The sequence below is a fragment of the Neovison vison genome, chromosome 13 (genome assembly GCF_020171115.1).
Source record: "Neovison vison isolate M4711 chromosome 13, ASM_NN_V1, whole genome shotgun sequence".
Taxonomy (NCBI): Eukaryota; Metazoa; Chordata; class Mammalia; order Carnivora; family Mustelidae; genus Neogale; species Neogale vison.
Window position 1 is genome coordinate 109,611,430 of NC_058103.1, and position 24,128 is coordinate 109,635,557.

Genomic DNA, 24,128 nt, shown 5'->3' on the forward strand with positions numbered 1-24,128 from the left:
GCTCTCAGCTCGCCATCGCTTTTGCAGCGAGCGGTGGTGGCGGCTGGATCCTCAGAGCGGGATTTTCCTCTGCCAAGATGGTGAGCCCGTCGGGGGTCTCGAAACTACTTGTTTATCTATTGATCTAATTGTAGTTTAGAGCCAGGCTGCATCTAAAAATAGGATTTGGAGTGCCTAATCGGAGAATTAAGTGGGAGAACTTGTTCAATTTGCTTTCAGAAGCCTCATGTGCTATTGTTTAAGCAACGCTCGCGGTGGCTTCCAGCCTTTTTCAAATTTTCCCCAGACTCTATTAGATCTGCCTGATGAAAATTTTGTTTGGCAACCCCCCCCCTTTTTTTTTGCCATATTTCTGGAAATTTGGGAAAAGATTAAGAGCCTTGAACAAATAAGTGGGAAAGAAAGTCCAGGAGAGAGCAGATGAATTAGGTAGCAGCAGATTGACCTGTTAAATCTGTATTAGGAAAACCTGACCAGCTTCTTTCTGAATGATGCTTTCTGGCCAAGGGGTAAAGGAGGCGCTGGGGTGGGCGTAGCGGGGAATGAGGAGAGGAATTGCGCGTGTTGTAAAGAGCTAGGTCTATAGAGCTCACCTGCGTGTCTTTGAATACTAGTACTGCTATTTATTTAAGCCGAGGAACCTTGGGTAAAGTTGCTTTTACTTTTCATGTCTCATCTATAAGATGGGGAATAATAAAAGTAATTTATTGATATATCAATTATGTTTATCTACCGTATGTACTTTTTTATTGTATTACATTTCTCTGAATTTAGTAAGGAAGCCAAAGGCCCTTTGTTTATTCTGTTATCTATTTTTGTGCCAGGGGCTTGCAGCGGTATACTTTTAAAAATTAGATATTGGAATACCAAAGTATGCGTACTTCCCCCCTCCACTCCCCGATTACAGGCTTCTAGAAGGCGAACTTTGAGCTTCAGTGAAAGGCATCAGAAACAAGTAGATACAAATTACTGCAAACAATTACATGTCCAGTCGGTAAGAAAGATACAAAATCAAATCAGGGACCAAATGGTGCAGAATGAAAATGATGACCTCGTGGAGCGCAAGAGATTCCTCAGATTATTACAGGATGAACAATTTGAGTTGGATATGGAAGAGGCCATTCAAAAGGTACATTTTACTATTCATTGATATTTTTTTCTTTGGAAATGGTGAAAACAGCTGCTGATGCTGGAATTGAGTAGATAATAAGATCAGGTAAAGGATGTCTCATCGTAAGTCAGACCAATGTAGTGGTAAAGAGCTCGGTTTTTGGAGTTAGACTGTATGATTTTAAATCCTAGTACGGCTGTATGTAAGCGTGCTCTGGAGCCCTAGGTAAACTGACTTTACTTTAATGCCTCCTCTATAAAATGGCAATTATAATAGTATCCGCTTTGTAGGAGTTTTAATAATTAACGAGTTAGTACATGCAAAGCACTTGGAATTGTAATTGTGCCTGTAACAGAGTAAGACTCAACATTTTTTTTTGTTTTTTAATTTTTTTCACAAACATGAAATCCATGATTACTGACTTCCACAGTTTTGTTCATATAAGTAAAATTCAACAACTTTCCATAAAATTCGAAAGACAAAAATTTAAGAGTACCTTTTTTGAATTTACTGAGATTAAACATGTACATTATTCAGTGGTAGAAAATGAACATGTATGTATTAGGTATGATTTACTTATTTTTGATTTTGAAATACTGCCTTGAAGAATTCAAGTACAGTATGTATATAATTCCTAAAATATGGAGATAATTTTTTTGTGGAAGCTTCTAAATATTTTAAAGAATGGTAAAAAAGGGAAACCAATTAGAAATGAGTTCTCGTAAATGAAAAAGTTTCTCTGATATTTCAGAATTTTTTGAGTTCCTGCTGATGTTCAACATTTTGTAGGCTATTGTGAGGAATAGCAAAAGCAACTTTTTAAAAGTGGTATCCATTCCTCTGAGTTCGAAATTCATAAGGCTTAGACATGATTTTTCAACTCTGAGCAATAAGATCCTAGGGATTATATATTTTCCTCTTCTTTTTATTCTTATTTTTTCTTTAATTTTAAAGAAAATCCCAGATACCATATCACCTCTTTCATGTATACTTCAGTATGCATCTTACAAAATAAAGATACTTTCTTACATAGTAGTAGAATAATGCCACTATCTCAACTACTAAAATTAACAGTAAATTCTAGGTATTATTTAATGCCATTCCATAATCAACTTTTTGTGATTGTGTCAAAATCTGTTTTAACAGTTGGTTTGTTTTAATCAGGATCTAAATAAGGTTCATACAGTATATTTGGTTGTTATGTCTGCTAGGTACCTCTTAATCTAAAACGGTCCTGCCCTCTTTTTTTTTTTTAAAGATTGGGAGAAAGAGGCTGGGGGGAGGGACAGAGGGAAGAGGTTAGAGAGAATCTTTTTTTTTTTTTTTTAAGATTTTATTTATTTATTTGACAGAGAGAGATCACAAGTAGACAGAGAGGCAGGCAGAGAGAGAGAGATAGAGGGAAGCAGGCTCCCCGCTGAGCAGAGAGCCCTGACGCGGGACTCGATCCCAGGACCCGAGATCATGACCCGAGCCGAAGGCAGCGGCCCAACCCACTGAGCCACCCAGGCGCCCCGGTTAGAGAGAATCTTAAGCAGGCTCCATGCCTAGTGCAGAGCTGATATGGGGCTCTATCTCACAACCCTGAGATCATGACCTGAGCGGAAATGAAGAGTCAGATGCTTAACTGATTGAGCCACCCAGGCACCCCCATCGTTTTTTTTTTTTTAACTTCGTGTTTCTAACTGGTTAAAGTAGGCCAGCTGTTTTTTGATATCCCATATTCTGAATTTGCCTGTTTGCTTTCTCCTTTGTTCATTTAATTTGTTTCCCTAATGTCTATATTTTTTTCAAAATGGAAGTTAATCCTAAAGGCATGATTAGATTTAGGTAGAACTTTCTGGCAATCACTCCATAGGTGATGCTATGCTTGATATTGTTCCACATCTGCAGGCACATGATGTGTCTGCTTGGTCCACTTGTATTGATGCTAGTGTTGATAAACATGTACATTCTAGTACCTCTACTGAGGCATTCTGGTTCCTCTGCTGTAAAATTCCTGATGAACCTTTCACCTGTGGTTTCACCAATGAATCTTTCCTTTCATTAGGGGTTGCAAAACACTGATTTTTCTAATTTTGTTATTCCTTTCACATTTGATTAGCTGAAATTCCTGTGTAAAGAACTTTCCCACAACCACTAGGATTATTTGGTACCTGAAATATAGTTATTACTGGAAAGGGAGACATATACTTAACTTTCAGAGTTGGTGCTCTGGTCACTTCCATTGGTGTCTGTCAATGTTGTTTTTAAAAGTTTTCTTTAGTTTTTGACTTTTTCTTTTTGTAAAAAATCTTTATGGACTCATGGGTCTTTAATACTTGAATTAATTATCTTTATTATTATTATTTTTGATGTTCAAATTGTCCCATCTTTGGCCAATGGATGCTTTTATTGGTTTTGTGACCTTTTAACAAGATTCCTTTAATCTGTGATAGCTTCCTTCCTTTCTGTCAGAACAAAATGCCTGGGCTAGTGATGGTTAATTTTGTGTGTTGACTTTCACTGGGCCATGTGGTGCCCAGATAGTTGGTCAGACATTATCCTGGGTGTTTTGGGATGAGATTAACATTTAAATTGGCACAGTGAGTAAAGCAGATTGTTCTCTAATGTGAGTGGGCCTCATCTGATCAGATGAAGGCCAGAATAGAACAAAATGGCTGAATAAAAGGAAACTGCGCCTTCCTCCTTCCTGACTGCCTTCTAATTGGGACTTCAGCTTTTTTCCTGCCTTCATACTTGAACTGAAGTATCAGCTTGTTTTGAATTTCAAGCCTGTCAGCCTTCAGATAGGAACTACACCATTGGTTCTCTCAACCACTCTCCTGGGTCTCAGGCTTCATGACTCACCCTTCAGATCTTGGGATCACTTGAGCTGACTAATTATCCTATTAATTTTTCTCTGGCTAATGCAAGGCTCATCTTGTGAATTTCTTGCTTCACACCTAGAGTCAGCCATCATATCAAAGAGCTCTATTGTCTAGTGGAAATAATATTTAGAAACAATTTCTGAGATAAATTTAGATTTATAATGGAGTTGCAAAAAATTGTATAGAGAATTCCTGTATACCCTTTACCTGGTTTCCCTTTATGTTAAAATCTTACATAACCATAGAAGAATGATCAAAATGAAGAAATCAGCCTTGGTACAATATGTTTTATTATAGGATTTATTCAGATCTCTTCAGTTTTTCCCATTAACTTCTGTTTTCTGTTCCAAGAATACAAACTGCTCTTAGTTGTCTTGTCTCCTTAGTCTCCTCCAATCTGTAAGAGTTTTTTACTTTTTCCTGTCTTTCGTGACCTTGACAATTTTAAAAACTACAGTTCATTTATTGTATGAGTTTTCTTTGGCTGTTTAACAAATTGCCACAAATCTAGTGGCTAAAAACGTTTATTACCCCACCAAAATCTAGACATGGTATGTCATTGGCTTGACTGCTTCGCCTCACAGGGCTGAAATCCAGGTGTTGTCTAGGGTGTATTCTCATCAAATCTTCTAAGCTTATTTAAGTTGGCAGAATTCATGTTCTCGTAGTTGTAAGACTGAGGCCCACATCTCCGAGAGATTGCTGACATTCCCTGCCACATGATCCTCTCCACAACGTGGTCGTCTGCCTCTGGTTTTCCAGTTTTCTTCTTGATGTTGATTTCTAATTTATACCATTGTGGTTGGAAAAGGTGCTTGATATGATATCAATCTTGAATTTATTGAGACTTTTTTTTGTGGGCTAACGTGATCTATCCTGGAAAGTGTTCCATGTGTACTTGAGAAGAATGTGTATTCTGCTGCTTTTGGATGAAATGTTCTGTATATATCTATTAGGTCCGCTTGGTCTAAGTGTATTCCCCAGTGTATTTAAGGCTGATATTTCCTTACTGATTTTCTTATTTCTGTCAGATGATGTAAGTAAGGTGTTAAAGTTCCCTATCATTACTGTATTGCTGTCATGTCTCCTCCTTTCAATGTATTAATATTTCCTTTATATATTTTGGTGGTCCTATACTGGGTACATATATACTTATGAACTTTATATCTTCTTGCTTGATTGACCCCTTTATCATTATGTAATGCCCTTCTTTGTCTTTTATTAGTCTTTGTTTTAAAGCTTATTGTGTTTGATATGAGTATAGCTATACCAGTTTTCCTTTCTTTTCCATGGATATTGTTTCCCTTGTGGTTTGTTGTCTTTCTTTAGTGTTGTGTTTAGATTCCTTTCTCATTTTCTTTTATTTTCTGTAAGTTTTTGCTTTGTGGTTACCATGGGCTAATTATGTTTATAACATATGTAACATCCTATGAATAGAACAGTCTATTTCATCTTGATACCAAATTAAACTTGAACTCATCCAAAACTCTACGTTTTTACCACCTCCCCCAACATTTTATGTTTTTTTTTAATGATTTAATTTTTTATTTGACACACAGAGAGAGAGATCACAACTAGGCAGAGTGGCAGGCAAAGAGAGAGAGGAGGAAGCAGGCTCCCCACTGAGCAGAGACCCCGATGTGGGGCTTGATCCCAGGACCCCGGGATCATGACTTAGCTGAAGGCAGAGGCTTTAAACCCACTGAGCCACCCAGGCGCCCCACATTTTATGTTTTGATGTCACTTTTTACCCCTTATTTTATGTATCCTTTAATTATTGTAGTTTTAGTTTATTTTACTATTTTTGTCTTTTCATACTAGCTTTATAAGTTGATTTATCCACCACCTTCACTACATTTTTACCTTTCCAGAGAGATTTTTACTTTCATATGTTTTCTTATTGTTAATTAGTACCATTTCTTTTCCGCTTAAAAGGTCCCTTTAACATTTCTTGAAAAACCATTTAGTGGTGCTGAACTCCTTTAGCGTTTGCTTATCTGAAAAACTCCCTCTCCTTCACTTCTGAGTGTTAACTTGCTGGGTAGAGTATTCTTGGTTGGAAGTTTTTTCCTTTCAGCACTTTGAGTATGTCATGTCACTCCCTTCTGGCCTGCATAGGTTTGTTGAACAATCTGCCTTGTGGGTTTTGTTTTGTTTTGTTTTGTTTAATAGGTAACAGATGACTTATATTGCTTTTAAGTTTTCTTTTTAACTTTTGACATTTTAATTATGATGTGTCTTGGTGTGGATTTCTTTGCGTTCATTTTATTTGGAACTCTCTGGGCTTTCTAGACCTGGATGTCTGTCTCCTTACCCAGGTTAGGTAAGTTTTCAGCCATTATTTCTTCAAATAAGTTTTCTCCCCCTTTCCTCTTTCATTTCTGTTGGGAACCCTGTAATGCAAATACTATTTCACTTGACGTTGTCTCATAGATCTCTTAATTTATCTTCAGTTTTTTAGAATTCCTTTTTCTTTTTGCTGGTCTGTCTGGGTGAATTCCAGTGCTTTGTTTTCCATCTCTCTGAGCCGTTCTTCTGTTTTATCCAGGCTGCTGTAGAATCCCCCAGTGTATTTTTCAGTTCAGTTATTATATCCTTTGGCTCTGATTTCTGTTTTATACTTTCTTGTATTTTATGTCTCTTTGTTAAAGTTCTCACTGTTCATTTTTCTCCTGAGTTCACTGAGCATCATTATGCCTATTACTTTGTATTTTTTATCCAGTAAATTACTTATCTCTGTGTCACTAAGGTATTTTTCTGATGTTTTGTCTTATTCTTTCACTTGGAACACATTTCTCTGTTTCCGTGTATTGTTTGGCTGTGTTTGTTTCCCTGTGTATTAGGCAAAACAGCTACTTCTTTCAGTCCTGAAGAAGTGGACTTATGTAGGTGGTGAAACTTCTCATTCACCATTGATTAGTTCTTGGTTGTCTCTTGAACCTTTGTGATTGTCCAAATAGCCTGATTTATTCTTGATATCTCTCTGTTGTTGAGGGTGTGTCAAGACCTGCCAGTGTTCCAGTGCTTGCCATCTTATTCAGCACCTAATTTCAGGCTGAATGGAAGCCAGACTCTCGGGCAGCAGCTTTTAATATATGCAAATATATGCAGTCTTATGGGGCCACAGCTGTAAACCCTGCTGGCCTCCAGGTCTAGAGACTGAGGTGTGCCCTGGGCAACAGTTGCAAAACTCAGGACTCCAGATGAGAATATAAGCTCCTTTCTGGGAGGTCTTGTTGAGCTGCAGTGAGGCAAGGGGAGGCGCGATCATAATGTCTCCCCACTTATGATCCCTGGGGGGGAGTGCCTGCATAGCTTTGGCTTGTGTGGGAAACCTGAAGCCTGTTTGTTAGCCTGGAACTCCAGAATAAGACAGCCTTTTTCACAGGGAGACTAGGTGTGTCTTTCATTCTGCGGTCTGTGGGGTGCCCTGAGGGTGTTGGCCTGCCAAGTACTGTATTTCTGATTGTTACAGTCCTTGGAACTCAGGAGCTGCAGCCCCTCGGCCCTGGTGGCCTGGTGAACACGGGGCATCCCTGTTGTACTTGGCATGCTTCTGCCCCGAAAGTGACACTCACCAGCTTCAGCAAGGCAGTGGGAAGATGCCTGGACTGCAGGTGTCTGAAGGCTTCAGTGATTACTGCGGGAGAGCGCCCTGTATCTGTGCCTATACTGGCCCCAGGTTGGTGGCAGGAAAATGCCACGACTGCTCCTACTTGTCAGCCCCGGCCAGGGAGTTAGGGGATGGCTATGACTGCCTCCATTGTCCAGCCTGCCCCCACTGTCCAGCCTGGGGACAGTGCTGAGACCACTTGCTCTTAGCAGCCCCAGTGAGGTGGTGGGACAGTGCAGCGCCCGTGCCATCCTACTCTGCGGGGAGTGGTAGAGAGCACACAGAAGGAGTCTGTCTGCCTTGCGTCCATCCCTGCTAGAGCACCAACTGTCCCTTGCTTCTTTAGCAGATTCCCCCAGACCAGCAAATGAATTTCCTTTACATAAACAGCAGATGATTTTCAAATTGGTGCTTTTGTGCTTGATTCTGGGATGAGTGAGACTGCAAGTGGATCTTTAAAAGGAGATTCTCAGCTTCCCATAGTACTTTGGGTCCCTTGGATGTCAGCCCTCTTTGTTTTCTTTATAAACCAGACATTTTTTGTGCAGCTCTGAAATGTTGGAGTGCCTAATGTGGGCAGCAACCCCCCACTCCTCTAGCAGAAGTGTGGGACTGGTGAGATCCCTCTTTACTGTGTCTCCCTGCCTATAGGAGGTGGGTTTTTCGTTTTTGTTTTTTGCCAGGACCATGTCTCTGTCCCTTTACCCCTCTCCATGTGGTCTTTTTATCTTTTGTTGTAGGGAAGCAGTTCTTTAGTTTTCAGATCCTTTTCAGAAAGAAATTGTTAGAAGATGCAGGAGAGACATAAAATGTCCCCCAAAGTGAGAAGGCACTTTGAGACTGAAAATGAAGTAGGCCACTCCATCCAGTTTATGCAGTTTGATTTGAGGTAACTTACTGAAGGGGGATTTGGATGGAGGACAAGTCACAGCAACTGCATAGTTATTCTTTGCCAAATCCAGACCTTGGTTCATAAATTTTTTTAGAGCAAAGGGCACATAGAAGGGCACTGTAAGATCAAAGGGTCTACACACATCTCAGAGGGAGTGTATACATCTAATTGACAGCTAACTTTTAATTAGATCAGGTGGCCCCACCTGTTCATCAGAAAAGGGAAAGACTATGTTATCTCTAATAGATTCTTAGCCTTTGTGGACATTTCTAAGGTATGTATATTCATTTCCAAGAGGCCAGAACATGTAGCCCCAAGAGAGGTCATTGAGCAACCATGAAAGATGGAGGGCCAAAGATGGAGTATTGTCAGCCTTTCTACAGAAATGATCCATATGTAGCTATAGATTTTGTGCATCCATGAGAGGAGATGAGTTCAGGATCTTCCTATGCTGCCATCTTGGACCGTCTGATTTTTAATACAGTTAATTTGACATAGTCTGTGTTCTCTTATTCCCCCCACATCTAGTTGGTTTCTTTAATTTTTTTTTTTTTAAAGATTTTATTTATTTACTTGACAGACAGAGATCACAAGTAGGCAGAGAGGCAGCCAGAGAGAGAGAAGGAAGCAGGCTCCCTGCTGAGCAGAGAGCCCGATGCGGGGCTCGATCCCAGGACCCTAGGATCATGACCTGAGCTGAAAGCAGAGGCTTTAGCCCACTGAGCCACCCAGGAGCCCCGGTTTCTTTAAATTTTTTTGTGTTGAAATAATTACAAATTCTTGGAAAATTGCAACAACAGTATGGAGAGGTCCACTGTGCCCTTACACAGAAGCTTCCCCCAGTGGCTACATCTCGCATAACTATAGTACAATATCAAACCTTAGAAAATGACAGTTGTACAATATGCGTGTATAGATTTGTCTGACTGCCATGTCATTCAAGATCCAGAACCAATCCATCACCACCGAGACCTCACTTCATGCTGCCCCACTGTAGTCATATACTTCCTTTAGCCCCCACTATGTCTGATTTGTTTTCCATCTGTATAATTTTGTTCTTTCAAGACTGTTATATAAATGTAATCATGTGTGAATCCATATATGTGTGGAATTATATGTCTGTGACCTTTAGAGAAGGTTTCTTCCACTCAGCATAATGCTTTGGAGAGTCATCCAAGTTGTTGGATTTATCAATAGTTAATTCTTTTTTATTAGTGAATAGTAGTGCATGGTATGAATGTACTGGTTGATTTCTTTTTAAATTTGCATGTTATAAAATTATTCTCTTTGATATATACTATGGATTTTGACAAATGAATAGATTTCAGTTTCTACCATCACAGTGTCATGCAAACAATTCTATCACCTCAAAAGTCCCCGCATGCTGCTCCTTTGTAGTCAACCACTCACCTCTTTCCCCAGTCCCTGGAAACCACTGATTTCTTTTTTGTCCCACTAGGTTCATCTTTTCCATAGTGTCATATTATTGGAATTACGCAATATGTCACCTTTTGGGTCTCACTTCTTTCACTTAGCAAACCAAATGTAAAATTCCATGTTGTTGCATGAATTACTTCTTTTAGTGCTGAGTGGTATGGTCATACTCTAATGTATTGATGTACCAGTTGTTTATCCATCTGCGTGTTGAAAAAAATCCATGTTGTTTCCAGTTTATGGCAACTGCAACTAAAGCTGCTATAAGCTTTTATTACAAACTTTAATATGAATGCAAATTTTTATTTCTCTTGGCTAGATATCTGGGAATAGGATGGTTGGGTCATATGGTAGGTGTTTGCTTCATTTGGTGAGAAACTGCCAAACCATTTTGCAAAGGTGTTGCTTTATTTTGCATTTCCTCAAGTAATGTATGAGAATTCCAGCTGCTTTGTGTTATCACCAGTACTTGCAGTTGCTTTTTGTTAATTGAAATTATTATTTAGATAATTATGGAGTCATCTGCAGTTGTAAGAAATAATAAAGAGAGTCCCAATATACCCCGTACCTAATTTTCCTAATGGCACACCTTGCAAAGCTATAGTATAATATCAGAAGCAAGACATCAGCAATGATACAGTCCACCCACCTTGTTCAGATTTCCCTTTTAGTTGTGCTCATTTGTGTGTGTGTGTGTGTGTGTGTAGTTCTGTACAGTTTATCACATGTGAGGTTTGTATATCCAACACCACAGTCAAGATCCGGGAGAGTTCCATGCAAGGATCCCTCATTTCGTCCTTTCATAAACATCGTCATCTCTTTCTTGGATACACCTACGTCATCCCCAACTCTGGCAACCGTTAATTTTGCCATTTCAAAAATGTTATCTATACGACTCAACAATAATAGACAAAAAAAAAATCCCTTAATGGGTAGATGATTTCAATAGCCATTTCTCCAAAGAAGACACACAAATGGACAATAAGCACAAAAAAAGATGCTTAGCCATTGGCTAAAAGATCATTAGCCATTAGGGAGATGCAAATCAAAATCAGTTAGGTGCCCCTTCACAACCATGAAGATTGTGCGCACATGTGCTCACTCGCTTTCTCTCTCTCTCTTTCTCTATTTTTTTTTAAAGATTTTTTAAATTTTTATTTATTTATTTGATAGAGATCACAAGTAGGCAGAAAGACAGGCAGAGAGGGGAAAGCAGGCGCCCTGCTGAGCAGAGAGCCTGATGCAGGGATCGATCGCAGGACCCTGAGATCATGACCTGAGCTGAAGGCAGAGGTTTAACCCACTGAGCCACCCAGGCGCCCCATGCTATATATTTTTTAAAAAATTTAAAAAGGACATTAAATGTTGACGAAGAGGTAGAGAATCTGGAAGCCTTGTACGTTGCTGTTGGAAACGGAAGATGCTGTGGTGGCTGTGGAAAGCTGTCGGGCAGTTCCTCAAAAAGTTAAATGTAATTGCTATGTGACCCAGCAATTCTGCTCCTAAACATACAGCCAAGACTACTGAAAACATGTTCACACAAGAACTTGTACATGAATATTCAAAGCAGTACTATTCACAGTAGCTGGAAGTTGGCTGTTGACCATGATGCAAGTGCCCATTAGCTGATGCCTAGACAGACCACATGTGTTCTAGCTATACAGTGAGTATCATACCGGCACAAAAAGGAATGACGTTCCCATACATGCTGCAACATGGTTGAACCTTGAAAAAGTTACACTAAGTGAAAGAAGCCACAGGCAAGAAGGCCACAGATTGTATGATTTCATCTAAATGAAATACCTAGAATAGCAAATCCATAGAGACAGAAAGTAGATTAGTGGTTGCCAGGGGCTAGGAGGTAGGTGGACAGGTGAGTGATGGCCAACAGGTATGGAGTTTTTCTGGGGGGTGAAGAAACCATGCTGTAATGTTAAAAACTTATACATATACATGCAAAATCCCACATGTAGATGTTTATAGCAACTTTATTCATAATTGCCCAAACTTGTAAGCTACTAAGATGTCTTTTGGTAGACGAATGGATCAGTAATCCAGACTATTGAATATTATTCTGTGCTAAAAGAAATGCACCATCAAGCCATGAAAAGACATGGAGAAACCTTACATGTGTATTACTAAGTGAAGCCAACCTGAAAAGCCTTCAGACTGCTTCAGACTGTCTTTCAGACAGATTCCGACTGTATACCAACCTGGAAAAGGCAAAATTGTAGGATTGTAAAGAGATCAGAGGTTGTCAGGGATTTGGGGGAGGGAAGGATGAATAGGCAGGGCAGAGGATTTTTTAGGGCAGTGAAACTACTGTGTATGAGAACTCTAATGGTAGATGCATGTCCTTAAACGTTTCTCCTACCCACAGAATATACCACCAAGTTAAACCTACTGTAAACCATGTACTTTGGGTGATTGTGTCAATGTAGGTTAGTTGATTTTAACAAATGTACCACTTGGTGGGGAATATTGATAGGCGGGGCAGAGTGTGTGTGTATGTGTGTGTGTGTTTGTGTGTGTGTGTGTGTGCGCGCGTGCGCATCAGGTATATGGGAACTCTGTTAATTGTGCTCAGTTTTGCTGTGAACCCAAAACTGCTCCAAAAAACCCAAAACTGCTCCAAAAAATAGTCTGTTCAAAAAAAGTCCTGAAACTAGATAGTGATGATTGTTGCGCAACACTGTGAATATACTAAAAAACCACTGAATTATGAATTGTGAAAGGTGAATTTATGCTATGGGAATTAAAGCTCAATTTTAAAATAAAGAACATGTTCCAAGAACATTATATAAATGGGATCAGACAATCTACAAGCTTTTGGGATTGGATTGTTTTCACTCAGCTTGATTCCTAGGAATTCATCCAGGTTATTGCTAGTGTCAATACTTCATTCCCTGTTGTTGCTGAATGCTCTCCGTGGTATGGAGGTACCACAGGTTATCTGCCTAGTCACCTGTTGAGGTATGTCTTTTTCCAGTATTGGCCGTTTTGAATGAATCTGCTGTAGACATTTGGATACAGGATCTTAAATAAACATAAGTTTTCATTCTCTGGGCTAAATGCGTGAGTGCAGTTATTGAGTCATATGGTAATTGCATGTCAGCTTTATAACAGACTACTGAACTGTTTTCCAGAGTGGGACTACCAATTTACATTCCCACCCAGGAATAGGTGAGAAATGCAGTTTCTCACCAACATTCGCCTTGCCACTATTTTTTATTTTAGCCATTCTAATAGGTCTGCGGTGATCTATCATTTTAATTCGCATTTCCGGATGGCTAACGATGTTGAACATCTTCTCCTGTGCTTGTTCTTTCTAAACACAGAATTTAGTTAAGCCTCTAGATCTTTCTACCATTTTACAAGAGATACAAAAGAGAAGCAAGTTGAATGGTTTCCTGGGGAAACAGTCAAATTTAGGATGTTTTGGGACATTCTATGGGCTACATAGACTAATTTCTACAACAAATCAATGGTTTGAGGAAAGAAGTATGTATATGGGACGAATGTTACGGAATGAAAGAGACATAAGAGAAATAATAGCTAGATGCAACATGTGGCACTTGTTTGGGTTTTGATTTGAAAAAGCAAACAAAAAGTATCTTTGAACAATTGGGAGAACTTGAAAATGGACAAGGCTTTAGACCTCACTAAGGAATTACTGTTTGGACATGGTAAAGGCATGGTTGTTACATAAAATGAAATTCTTTTCAGATAGAGATCAACACTGAATTGTTTACATGGTAATGACGTATCTAGCCTATGTTTTAAAATAGTCTAGAAGAAAAGAACAAAGGAAAAAATGAAATTGGAGTGGACAAGTAGAGAAAGAAGATTGGAAAATTATGATAGTTATTAAAAGTGAGTGATGGCTAGCTAAGCATATATTTTAATATTCTTCTTACTATTGATTAAAATTTCCAGGGTAAAATGTTTGGAAAAGCACTTATTGAAATAGTGTTTTGTATTTTAAAATAAAACACAAATGTTTGTTGCTCTGAAGCTTTGATGAAAAACATCTGATTCTGAAGGACAAATAACTGAAGTTACTTTAAAAAAAAAATTCAGGCAGAAGAAAACAAAAGATTGAGGAAACTCCAGCTTGAACAAGAAGAAAAATTGGCTATGGAATTGGCGAAACTAAAACATCAAAGTCTAAAGGATGAAAAGATGAGGCAACAAGTAAGAGAAAACAGGTATCTTGGTTTTTATAAATTTCATTTATTTTGTCTTTGCCTTTAAACTTTTATCTAATGAAAAAAATTTGTTTCTTTATGTCATTGCACTTTGTTAATATTTTGTCTGGAAATACTTTGTTTTAAATGCTATGTATATTCATTTGGGAAAAGAAGTCGTATTCAAAGAAGTGAAGTATTTAAGGTGAAAATAAATAGTAATTGTTTCTTTTTTTAAAATGACCTAAAAAATAGACTCATGAGGGGCATCTGAGTGGCTCAGTCATCTAAGCATCTGACTTCGGCTCAGGTTATGATTTCGGGGTCCTGGGATACAGCCCCACATCGAAATTAAAGCTCAACAGGGAGTCTACTTGTCTCTCCCCACCCTGCCGCCCGCCCCCCACCAACCCATGTGCTCATGCTCTCTCTTTCAAATAAATAAAATCTTTTAAAAAATGATACATGAATCTTACTCTTAAGTGAAACCTTAGGGGATACATAATTTAATTTTCTACCCAGACATAAGTTTTCTACAGTATTTCTGGAAAGTGGCTGGTTGGCTATGGCTCAATACCTCTAGTAATTAGGATAGAAACTTCTTTTTTAATTTAGGCCTCACTTTGAATAATCTTTTTTCTCATATTGTTTCAAAACTAATTTCCCTGTAACTTTCATGCATTTATTTCAGTTCTGCTCTGATGAAAATCATATTTAGTTCTTATTTAGGATATCCTTTCATATTTATGAATCCCCCAAATGTTTTCTTCTATAAGATAAATATCCTTCATTTGTTCCATATATAATATGATTTCAAGTTTCTTCACCATCCTGATTTTTCTCTGTAGATGTAATTTACACAATTATTGTTCTAAAATATTGCCCTCATAATTGCGTATAATGTTGCAAGATAGTGCTTTCTAGTAGTGGGACTGTTAACTACATTGTTCTAGAATATATTTCTTAATATTGCTTAGAATGGAATTGCTTTTTGAAGCAGGCATGCCACACTGTTGACTAAAACTCAGGGCTAACTAAATGCTCATTCTATATTTATATAGTTGAATATATTAGAAATTTACTTTGATAATTGTTACGTATTATCTTACCTGAGCTGGACTTCCGTAGGATATTGTATGACCTGTGGGTGAGCTTCAGGGATTTTGAGCTTCACTAAAGTATATTTATGTGTTTGACAAATGTACCCACTGTATTTTTCTGGGTTTATAACTTTGATCATATTCTTTAAGGGATTACTAATATTTAAAGGTTAAAATTGCCACTTACGTCTTCATATTATTCTAGTTGCAAAGTGTCTTTTTGGACATTAAGTCTCTAATCATTGTTAGCTGTTCCTCATGGGTTTATGTTGTCTGGAGATGAAATAACTATTTCATCATGTATTTGTTCTAATTCACTGATCTAAAAATTAAATAGAGGAATTTTCTACTTCTAGCAATTTTTAGACAAGGTGATTCAAATAAAGGCTTTTTCTGAGAACAGAATATCTGGAGAAAGTATAAAAGTAAGATCTGAGAGAGGAAGGAAACCAGAATGGTAAGCTTGGCATTTGTAGCTATGCTTCCCCTGGAGGTTCTGCTGATTCCAAAAGGATGGCTGAGAGGTCAATAAGCATATTGCATATGGCAAGGTATCCAACATTATTTTACAAGTTTTATGCTTAAGATTTGTACACTTTAGTGTATGTTTTACGTCACTAATACAGAATTCAATTAGATTTTATTAGATAGATACCAATGAAGAGATAATGTTAGTTAGTGGAAAATATCCAGAATAAAGCACAGAGAGACAAAAGGGTAGAAAGATAGAAAAGAAAACTTAAAAGAGGTAAGGTCTATGATGGAAAGTTCTAACAGATGTATAATTTTAGTTGTAGGAGTAGAAATAAAAGAGGATGATGCAGAAGCAGTATTTGAAAAGACACTGGCCAAGAATTTCCAAATATGATAAAGGAAATAAAGCCACAGGTTAAAACACAAAAAATGACGAAAAGATACCTATACTCATCCTCCTGAAACTTTTGAAAGGAAACAATAATGAGAATCACAAAAGCAGCCCCACAAAAGGCGATTACCTTCAAAGGAGTAGCAATCAGAAGTGTGACTGAACTTGAAAGCCAGCAGTGAAAATGAGAAGACCGTAGATTGAAAGGGTAAAGGAAAGTAATGGCCCATCTAGAATTCTGTATTTTGTGAAAATTTTCTTCAAACTTAAGGCAAAAGTCATTCAGTTGAGTACTTTTTCAAATAGAATATGCTGTTTCTAAGCAGTGTCAAGACTTCTAAGAATTTTTCACTTTGTGCATAAGCCATGATAGAATTTTGACTGATGCAGAAATGGACCATTATTCCGATTAGTGTTTTCATCTGCGAATTGGCAGGTCTAAATTCAAGAAAATGTTTACTGTGGTACTCAAAATATATCCTAAGTTATTAAAAGTCATTTATAGTAAGATTAAGCTCTTTAAATTAAAAGAAAGAATTTTTAAAACCCAGGGTAAATTTTGAGAGCTCATTGAAATTTTTTTTGAAAATAACTGAGTTTGAAAGTCACAAGATTATTTTGTTATTTGATTTTTGAACACATGATTTTTTTTTAATCCAAGAAAATATTTAAGACACTTTCTCACTGCTTTTAACTTGAAATGCTTTAACTCTCTATTTTTAGAAGTCTTTTTTTTTTTTTAAGATTTTTAAATTATTTATTTGACAGAGATTACAAGTAGACAGAGAGAGAAGGGGAAGCAGGCTCCGTGCCCAGCAGGGAGTCCGATACAGGGCTCGATCCCAGGACCCTGAAATCATGATCTGAGCCAAAGGCAGAGGCTTAACCCACTGAGCCACCCAGGTGCCTGAGAAGTCCTTTTTTTAATTAAAGCATGAATCAATTAATAATTACACATGTGATTAACAATTTTAGTCAATTATTTAAAATTATGATTAATTGTATAATTATAATTACACAACTTATAATTACATAATTGGCAACTGTACATTTATCACATTGTTAACACATTGTTTTATGAAAGGAAAGAAGTATCTCATGTATTTGTATGTATCTCATGTAATTTGTATTTAAGTTCAGCAAAAACTAGCTCAAAGAGAAGATAAGACAGTGTCTTCCCTTATTAAATACATGACCAGTTCCTTGCTGATGCCAGTACAATTCAAACAATCAAAAGTTTATAGCAACCTAGTGAATGCTGAATCAAGAAAAAGGCAACTTAGAAATGGTAGCAAAGTTTGTGGTATTATTTGTTTTACTTGTCCTTGCTCCTTCCCCTCCCAGCTCTGAGGCAGTCTAGAAGGCAGTAGTAGCTCATATTGTATCTATCCCTGGTTCTGGAGAGAGCAGAGCAGATCTTATTAGAAAATTATTGTATATGTATGTTTAACCTACTTGGGAGCTGCCTGAAGGATTGACACAAGATGCCTATCTCTATTTCACATAACTCCTAACTCAGGCCAGAAAAGCATATTGTATCTCTGATAATATGTATCAGAATATGTAAGGGATCCCTACAATTTAACAACAAAAGACAATGCAGTTCAAAAATATGCGAAGTACTTAGAGATTTATTCAAAGTAGACAGACAAAAACACTCAACATCCTCAGTCATTAGGGAAATTGCTAGGATAGCTGTAATAAAAATAATGGAAAATAAATGTTGGTGAACATGGAAACAAATTGGAACCCTTGGACATTGCTGGTAGGAATGTAAAATGGTGCAAGCACTGTGGAAAACAGTTCAGCGATTCTCAAAAAGTTAAATATACAATTACCATATGATTTAGTAATTCCAGGCCTTGGTGGGTATCCACAAGGACTGAAAACAGACTTAATCAGATATTTTTACACTAGTGTTTAATGCAGCATTATTCATTATTCATAATAGCCAAAAGGTGGGAACAATCCAAATGTCCATCAATAGATGAATAGATAATCTTTGATATAGATAATATCATTCAGTTTTGAAAAGGAATGATGTTCTGATACCTGCTACAATACGGTTGATAATAAAAGCAATACGTTAAGGAATTAAGCCAGACATAAGAGGATAAATACTGTATAATTCCACTTATGTGAAATACTAGTACAGGTAAATTTATAGAGACGAAAAAGTAGTTAGACGTTACCAGGAGTTAGGGAAAGGGAAGAATGGGGAGTTATTTACTTAAATGAGTACAGCATTTCTATTTAGAATGATGAAAATTTCTGGAAAGAGTGATAGATGGTTGTAGAATATTGTGAATGTAATTAACACCACTGAATTGTATACATAAAATAGTTAAAAATGGCAAATTTTTGTTTTGTGTATTTTACCACAATGAAAGTTATAGGATTAAAAAAAAAAAAAAAGCTTATGGGGTTTAGCTAAAACTGTTACTCAAGAGTCATTTATAATCTGAAATGACTACTAGAAATGAAGGCTCCCCTTGGATTATTAGAAAATGAACAGCAAATTTCCATCTGGAATGATTACAAAAAGAATATAGAAGAACAATAAGAGCAGAAACAAATACAAGAGAATGTAAACATAAAGTAGAATCAAAGCCAAGAATTGTGCCTTAAGAAGACTAGGAAAATTGATAGCCCCTTACAAGAATGTTAAAGTGTAACAGAGAATGCATGACTAACCAATTTTTTTTTAGAATGGATGATAGGATATCACTATAGATCATACAAATATTTGCTAGATTATAGGATATTGTGAACAATTTGATATGAATATGGAAATTTAGATAAATTCATAAATAGAACATTTTACCAAACTGGCACAAGTTGTAACAGAAACCTAAATGTTTCTATAACTTTTAGACTTTTACATCTATAATTAACCTTGTTCACAAAGAAACCTATGTGGTTAGGTCGTTGGTGAATTTTACCAAACACTCAATAACACCAGTCTCACATAGTTTTGCTGAATGGGAAAAGAGGGAACACTTCCCAATTGATTTTTAATCAGGTCAGTACCTGAATAGGATTAAAAATTATAGACTAATTTTTCTCTTGAATTTAGCTATTGTAATTAGAAATTAGTATCAAATCCAGTGGCAAGTGAGAAAGATACTATTACATCTGACTAAATTTTAACTTATCCTAGGGAATCTAAAGTGGGTTTAACTAGAAAATCAATACATGCAATTCATCCCATTAACAGAATATCATAGAAAAACTATATGAGCAGAAAAAGCCAATTGATATAAATCAATTTTAAAAAATTTAAAAAAGGATTAGGAAATGAGGAATAAAATGGAGTTTACAGTAACATTATACTTAATGGCAAATGTTAAACACTTTTTAAGAAGACAGGGATGCTTGCTATAATACCTTCAACTCATCTTTGTATGGTCATACTAGCCAGTGCAATAATGCAAGAAAAGTAAATGAAAGGTGTTAGGATTGGCAGTAAAGAAATAAAACTTTAATTATTCCTAGATGATATCATTGTATATGTAGAAAATCCAAAAGAATCTATGTATAAATTATAAGTTCAGCAGTGTTTTTGGATGTGAAGTCAATATTTGTATTTCTTCATTAATTTTATTTCTATAGATTAACAATTAGAGAACAAAATTTTAAAAAATAATTTGTACAAGAGCATAAAAAATAAATACCTACTGAAAGAGGTATAAAACCTCAACACTGAGAGAAAACAAAAAAATAAACCATTATTGTAATTTTTTTTTTTTTTTAGTTTATTTATTTGAGAGAGAGAGAAAGCATGAAAGGGGAGAGGTGAGAGGGAGAAACAGACTCCCTTCTGAGCAGGGACGCCCCCCCCGCCATGTGGGGCTCCATCCAGGGGATCCAGGATCATGACCGGAGCTGAGGGCAGTTGCTTAACCAACTGAGCCACCCATTCACCCCCAAAATAAACCATTATTAATAGTTTTTAAAACCTAAATAATTGAAGGATATACCAGCTTAACTGAATTAAAAACTCAGTATTGGGAAAATGTCAATACTCTTCAAATTGATTCATAGATTCAGTATAGTCCTATTCAGAATTTCAGCCAATATTGTTTGTAGTGACACTTGAAGAGCTGATTCTAAAATGCAAAGTACCAAGAATGGCTAAGATGATCTTTAAGAAGACCAAAATTGGAGATTTATTCTCTAGGATGTGAAAAATTATAAAGCTACAATAATCATGATAATATTCTGTGGTTTTAGTACAGAATAAACAAATGGATCAATGGAATGGAATGGAGCCGATCTTCTCACCCAGAAAATTTAAACCCTAATGGCCTAAGGCATCCTTTATCTGTAGTGAATTAACTAACCTCCTATCAATCTAAAACAATGCCAACTATATACGGTCTATGAGAAAATTAAAATACAGTTACTCAGTCTTCCATGGGGCTAATTTCCCTTAGGGAACCCCAGCTGAGGAATGATGGGATATATTCAACAACGGATCCATGCATAGATGTACACTTGAACTTTATGACATTGCAGAGAACTGTCACTGTTCTGGTACTGCAGAGCAATCAGAAATGGACAGTTTTATAAAATGGTACTGGATCGTGCTCGCTTCGGCAGCACATATACTAAAATGGTACTGGATCAATTCAATAGCTATATGTACAAAAATGAACTTGATTTTCACCTCACACTACACACAAAAATCAATTCTTGGATGATTGTAGTCTAAAAGTCAATGGTGAAACAAAGTTTTGAGAGACTAATATAAGAAAATGCCTTTATGTCTGTGCAGTAGGCAACATTTCTTAAAACATGACACAGAAGTCATGGACAATGAAGAATAAGATTGGTGAATTAGAATACTTCTCTTCATCTAAAGAAACTGAGAGTAAGTACAGACTGGAATGATACATTTGCAGTGCATATAAGCAACGAAAGACTTATATCAAATATATAAAGAACATTTATGCAGCAGTAAGAAGTAGACAATGTAGTCTAAAAACAGGCAAAAAAATATTGAACAATAACTTCACAGAAGATGTAGGAATGACTCAAACTTACGGGAAGGTCTCAGTTTTAGGAAAACAAATTAAAACCCTAATGATATATTACACACCCACAAGAGTGGTTAAAGCGAAAAAGAATGACAAGACTAAAGAGTGTTACTAGGATGTGTAGCAGTGTAAGCACCAGGAGTATGAAGCTGTGCAAAGCATTAGAAAGCTGGCATTTTCTACTGCATTGGAACACAGCCTACCCTGTGACTCAGATATTTCACTTCTAGGTAAATATCCAATAAAAATGTGTGTACTTGGCCTTCAAACAAAAGTCACTTATTTGCATGTTAGTTTTTTGGAATTTGATGGACTTTGCCTCAGAGAGGTAATTTTATAAATTGTGATTGGTTCATATGTTGGTTTACAGATACTAATACCTAATTCCAACAAAACCCCTTATAAATATATTGCAGTCTACTACTCTAATATATTAGAGTAAAATATGTAGATTAACCTAGAAACTTAATCCTCATTTAAATTATTGTTTTTTATGAAAGAAAGCGATCTTGTGTCATATACATTTATACCTACAACAGTAAGGGCAAGAAGGACACATCAAAACACCAAGAATAGCTTACCCATGAAGACTGTCTCTTTGGAGGTATAGGGTACTTATAAGTTGTTTATAATTAGGTGAGTGCCTCTGTTCTAGAAAGAAATAAGATGTGTTTGGGGCACCTGGGTGGCTCAGTTGGTTAAGCATCCAACTCAGTTCAGGCCATGATCTCAGGGTTGTGAGAGCAAGCCCTGCATTGGGCTCCAGGCTCAGTGCAGAGTCTGCTTCAGACTCTCTGTCCCTCTGCCTTCCCACAACTCTCTCTTTCTAAAATAAATAATAAATTTTTTTAAAAAAGAATTAATTTGTGCATCCAAGTAATATCTAAGGACCCTTCCAACTCAGAATTCTCATGTTCAGAATTCTGGCACATTGAGAAGTTATATATGGCAGATTGTTTTCCACTAAAGCTAGGGAAAGAATTCATTCAAAAGCAGTTTAGGGATTATCTGAGGGCAATCCTCATTTTTAACAGATAAGCAAACAGAGAATTGAAGCAAACTTGCCCATGGTCATTCCTCTTCATCATCGTTATCAAAAAATATTCATAGAATGTTTATATTCTATATTCAATTCATAGAATGTTTACTGTGTAACAGGTACTTTTCTAAGCTTTTTTTTACACATTAACTAATTCCCATAGCTAACCCTTCTACAGGTAACAAAACCGAGGTATAAAATTTAAGTAATTTGCTTTAAAGCACTCCACTATAGTTCTTTTAGCCCAATAGCATTAGTGGCTGGACAGAAGTTTTAACCAATATCGATAAACCATCTTCTCTAAGTGACTCTGGCAAAAGGATTTTTAGTGATGATTATTGGAAATAAAAGGGTTGTTTTGTCTAGAAAATTAATTATAATACCTCACTTCATATGCATTCTGAGTTTTCTTTGGGTGAAGGGAAGAAAGGATATTGTTTTCAAGGTATTTAATAATATAAATATCTGCTACATTTAGGAAAAAAGTTCTTTTAAACTTCAGATCTAGACTTCTAAAATAGGAAGAAATATGGTCCTCAATTTTATATTTCTGTCTTTTTTGAACAGTATTGAGCTCAGAGAATTGGAGAAAAAATTAAAAGCCGCTTACATGAATAAAGAAAGGGCGGCCCAGATTGCAGAGAAGGATGCCATTAAATACGAGCAAATGGTAATCATGTTTCTGGTCATTATGTTTTCTGTATTTTTAGTTTCATTTAGGAAACCAAAAATAGACCAATTTTGTGAAAATTGTTATATATGATAAGGAATTTACACTGCTAGGTTTCTTAAATACTTGTATACTTTTCAGATCCTTAAGGTACAGGAACTCCTAGATTATTTAATAGTGAGCCTTGTTTAATTTAATATTAGAACCTTTCAGAGACACGAAGAATGAGGTTGCTGTTTAGAATGGTTATACTCAGTCTGAGCATTCCTCTGGGCTCACTGATTATTCTTTGACAAATCAATATAGTACAAATTGTTAGTGTGATCAATATATTTTAGAATGTTATTAAATTTTTTATGTGTTAAATGTTTTAAAAATTGAAGTGTTTCATATTTGTAGGCAGGAAACGTGCCTGTTTTTTAAGTAGCTCCCTCTTCTTTTTCTATTTTTATCTTCCTTCTAACTCCTGACATACTGCCAAGTTAGGGCAAGAGTTATTCTTGGGCAAAGGAGTTTCAGACACACTTACCAGTGGTGTTATACAGTAAATGTAGAATAGGGTTTACTGAGTTAATACTTCCAAGCAGGATGCACACCATCATTTGAGCCCTTGGAAAGGCTAGATGGTAGATGAAGAGGTCTGTTGATTACATGGTTTTGTAAGTTCCTTCCACTTGTTTCTCTATTATGTAGAGCATTTTGGTGGTAGAGTTCCTTCTCTCCTAGATCCCTTTCAAAGATATTATACAACTATTAAAGAGAAGAGGTAGGGTAAATGTTCTGGCTTTTAAAGTTGGTCTGAATGTATTTTAGGCTAAGAAGAAAAAAAGCTGCAGAAAAATCAAGTTGGAGAATAATACATAACACAGACCATTTTTTAAAACCTGTATGTGTACATCAGCCATGTGTGGATCTCAACACACATATATGTTCACATACACATACAATTAGAGGAATAACATCAAAATACTTAACCAGCGCCGTGTGATAAAGTCATCTACTACAATGAGATGCTGGCCCCAGTGATCTGTGTGTGCATGTGTCGGTGCGGGAGAAGTCGGGAGCAGGCTATCGACTGGCATCGCTTTTGGTGAGACCGGTTGTAGGAGAGCATGAGGAGACTTCATTTCCTAAGCCACATAGTTCTTTTCTAAGCTTGCAGAAATAAAGTAGAACATAAACAATGTACTCTTTGGCTAGTAGTTTGCAGTTTTACCCCAATACTTGAGGTTTCTCAAAACAACTGTACATTTTAATCTGACTCCTTAAAGAATTTTCGCTATTTTCTAAATAAAATTGGTTCATAAA

General features: G+C 36.6%; 1 protein-coding gene across 2 annotated transcripts in view; it reads left to right on the plus strand.

Moving 5' to 3' along the window:
- The window catches only part of MNS1 (meiosis specific nuclear structural 1), a 39,563-nt gene continuing 15,435 nt past the window's right edge, over positions 1-24,128 (plus strand). For both annotated transcript variants that reach the window (XM_044230137.1, XM_044230136.1), the window contains exons 1-4: positions 1-80; positions 908-1,129; positions 14,001-14,128; positions 22,718-22,820. In XM_044230137.1, the coding sequence (XP_044086072.1) occupies positions 78-80; positions 908-1,129; positions 14,001-14,128; positions 22,718-22,820 (456 nt within the window). In that variant the 5' untranslated portion in view covers positions 1-77. The remainder of the gene's footprint in view (positions 81-907; positions 1,130-14,000; positions 14,129-22,717; positions 22,821-24,128) is intronic.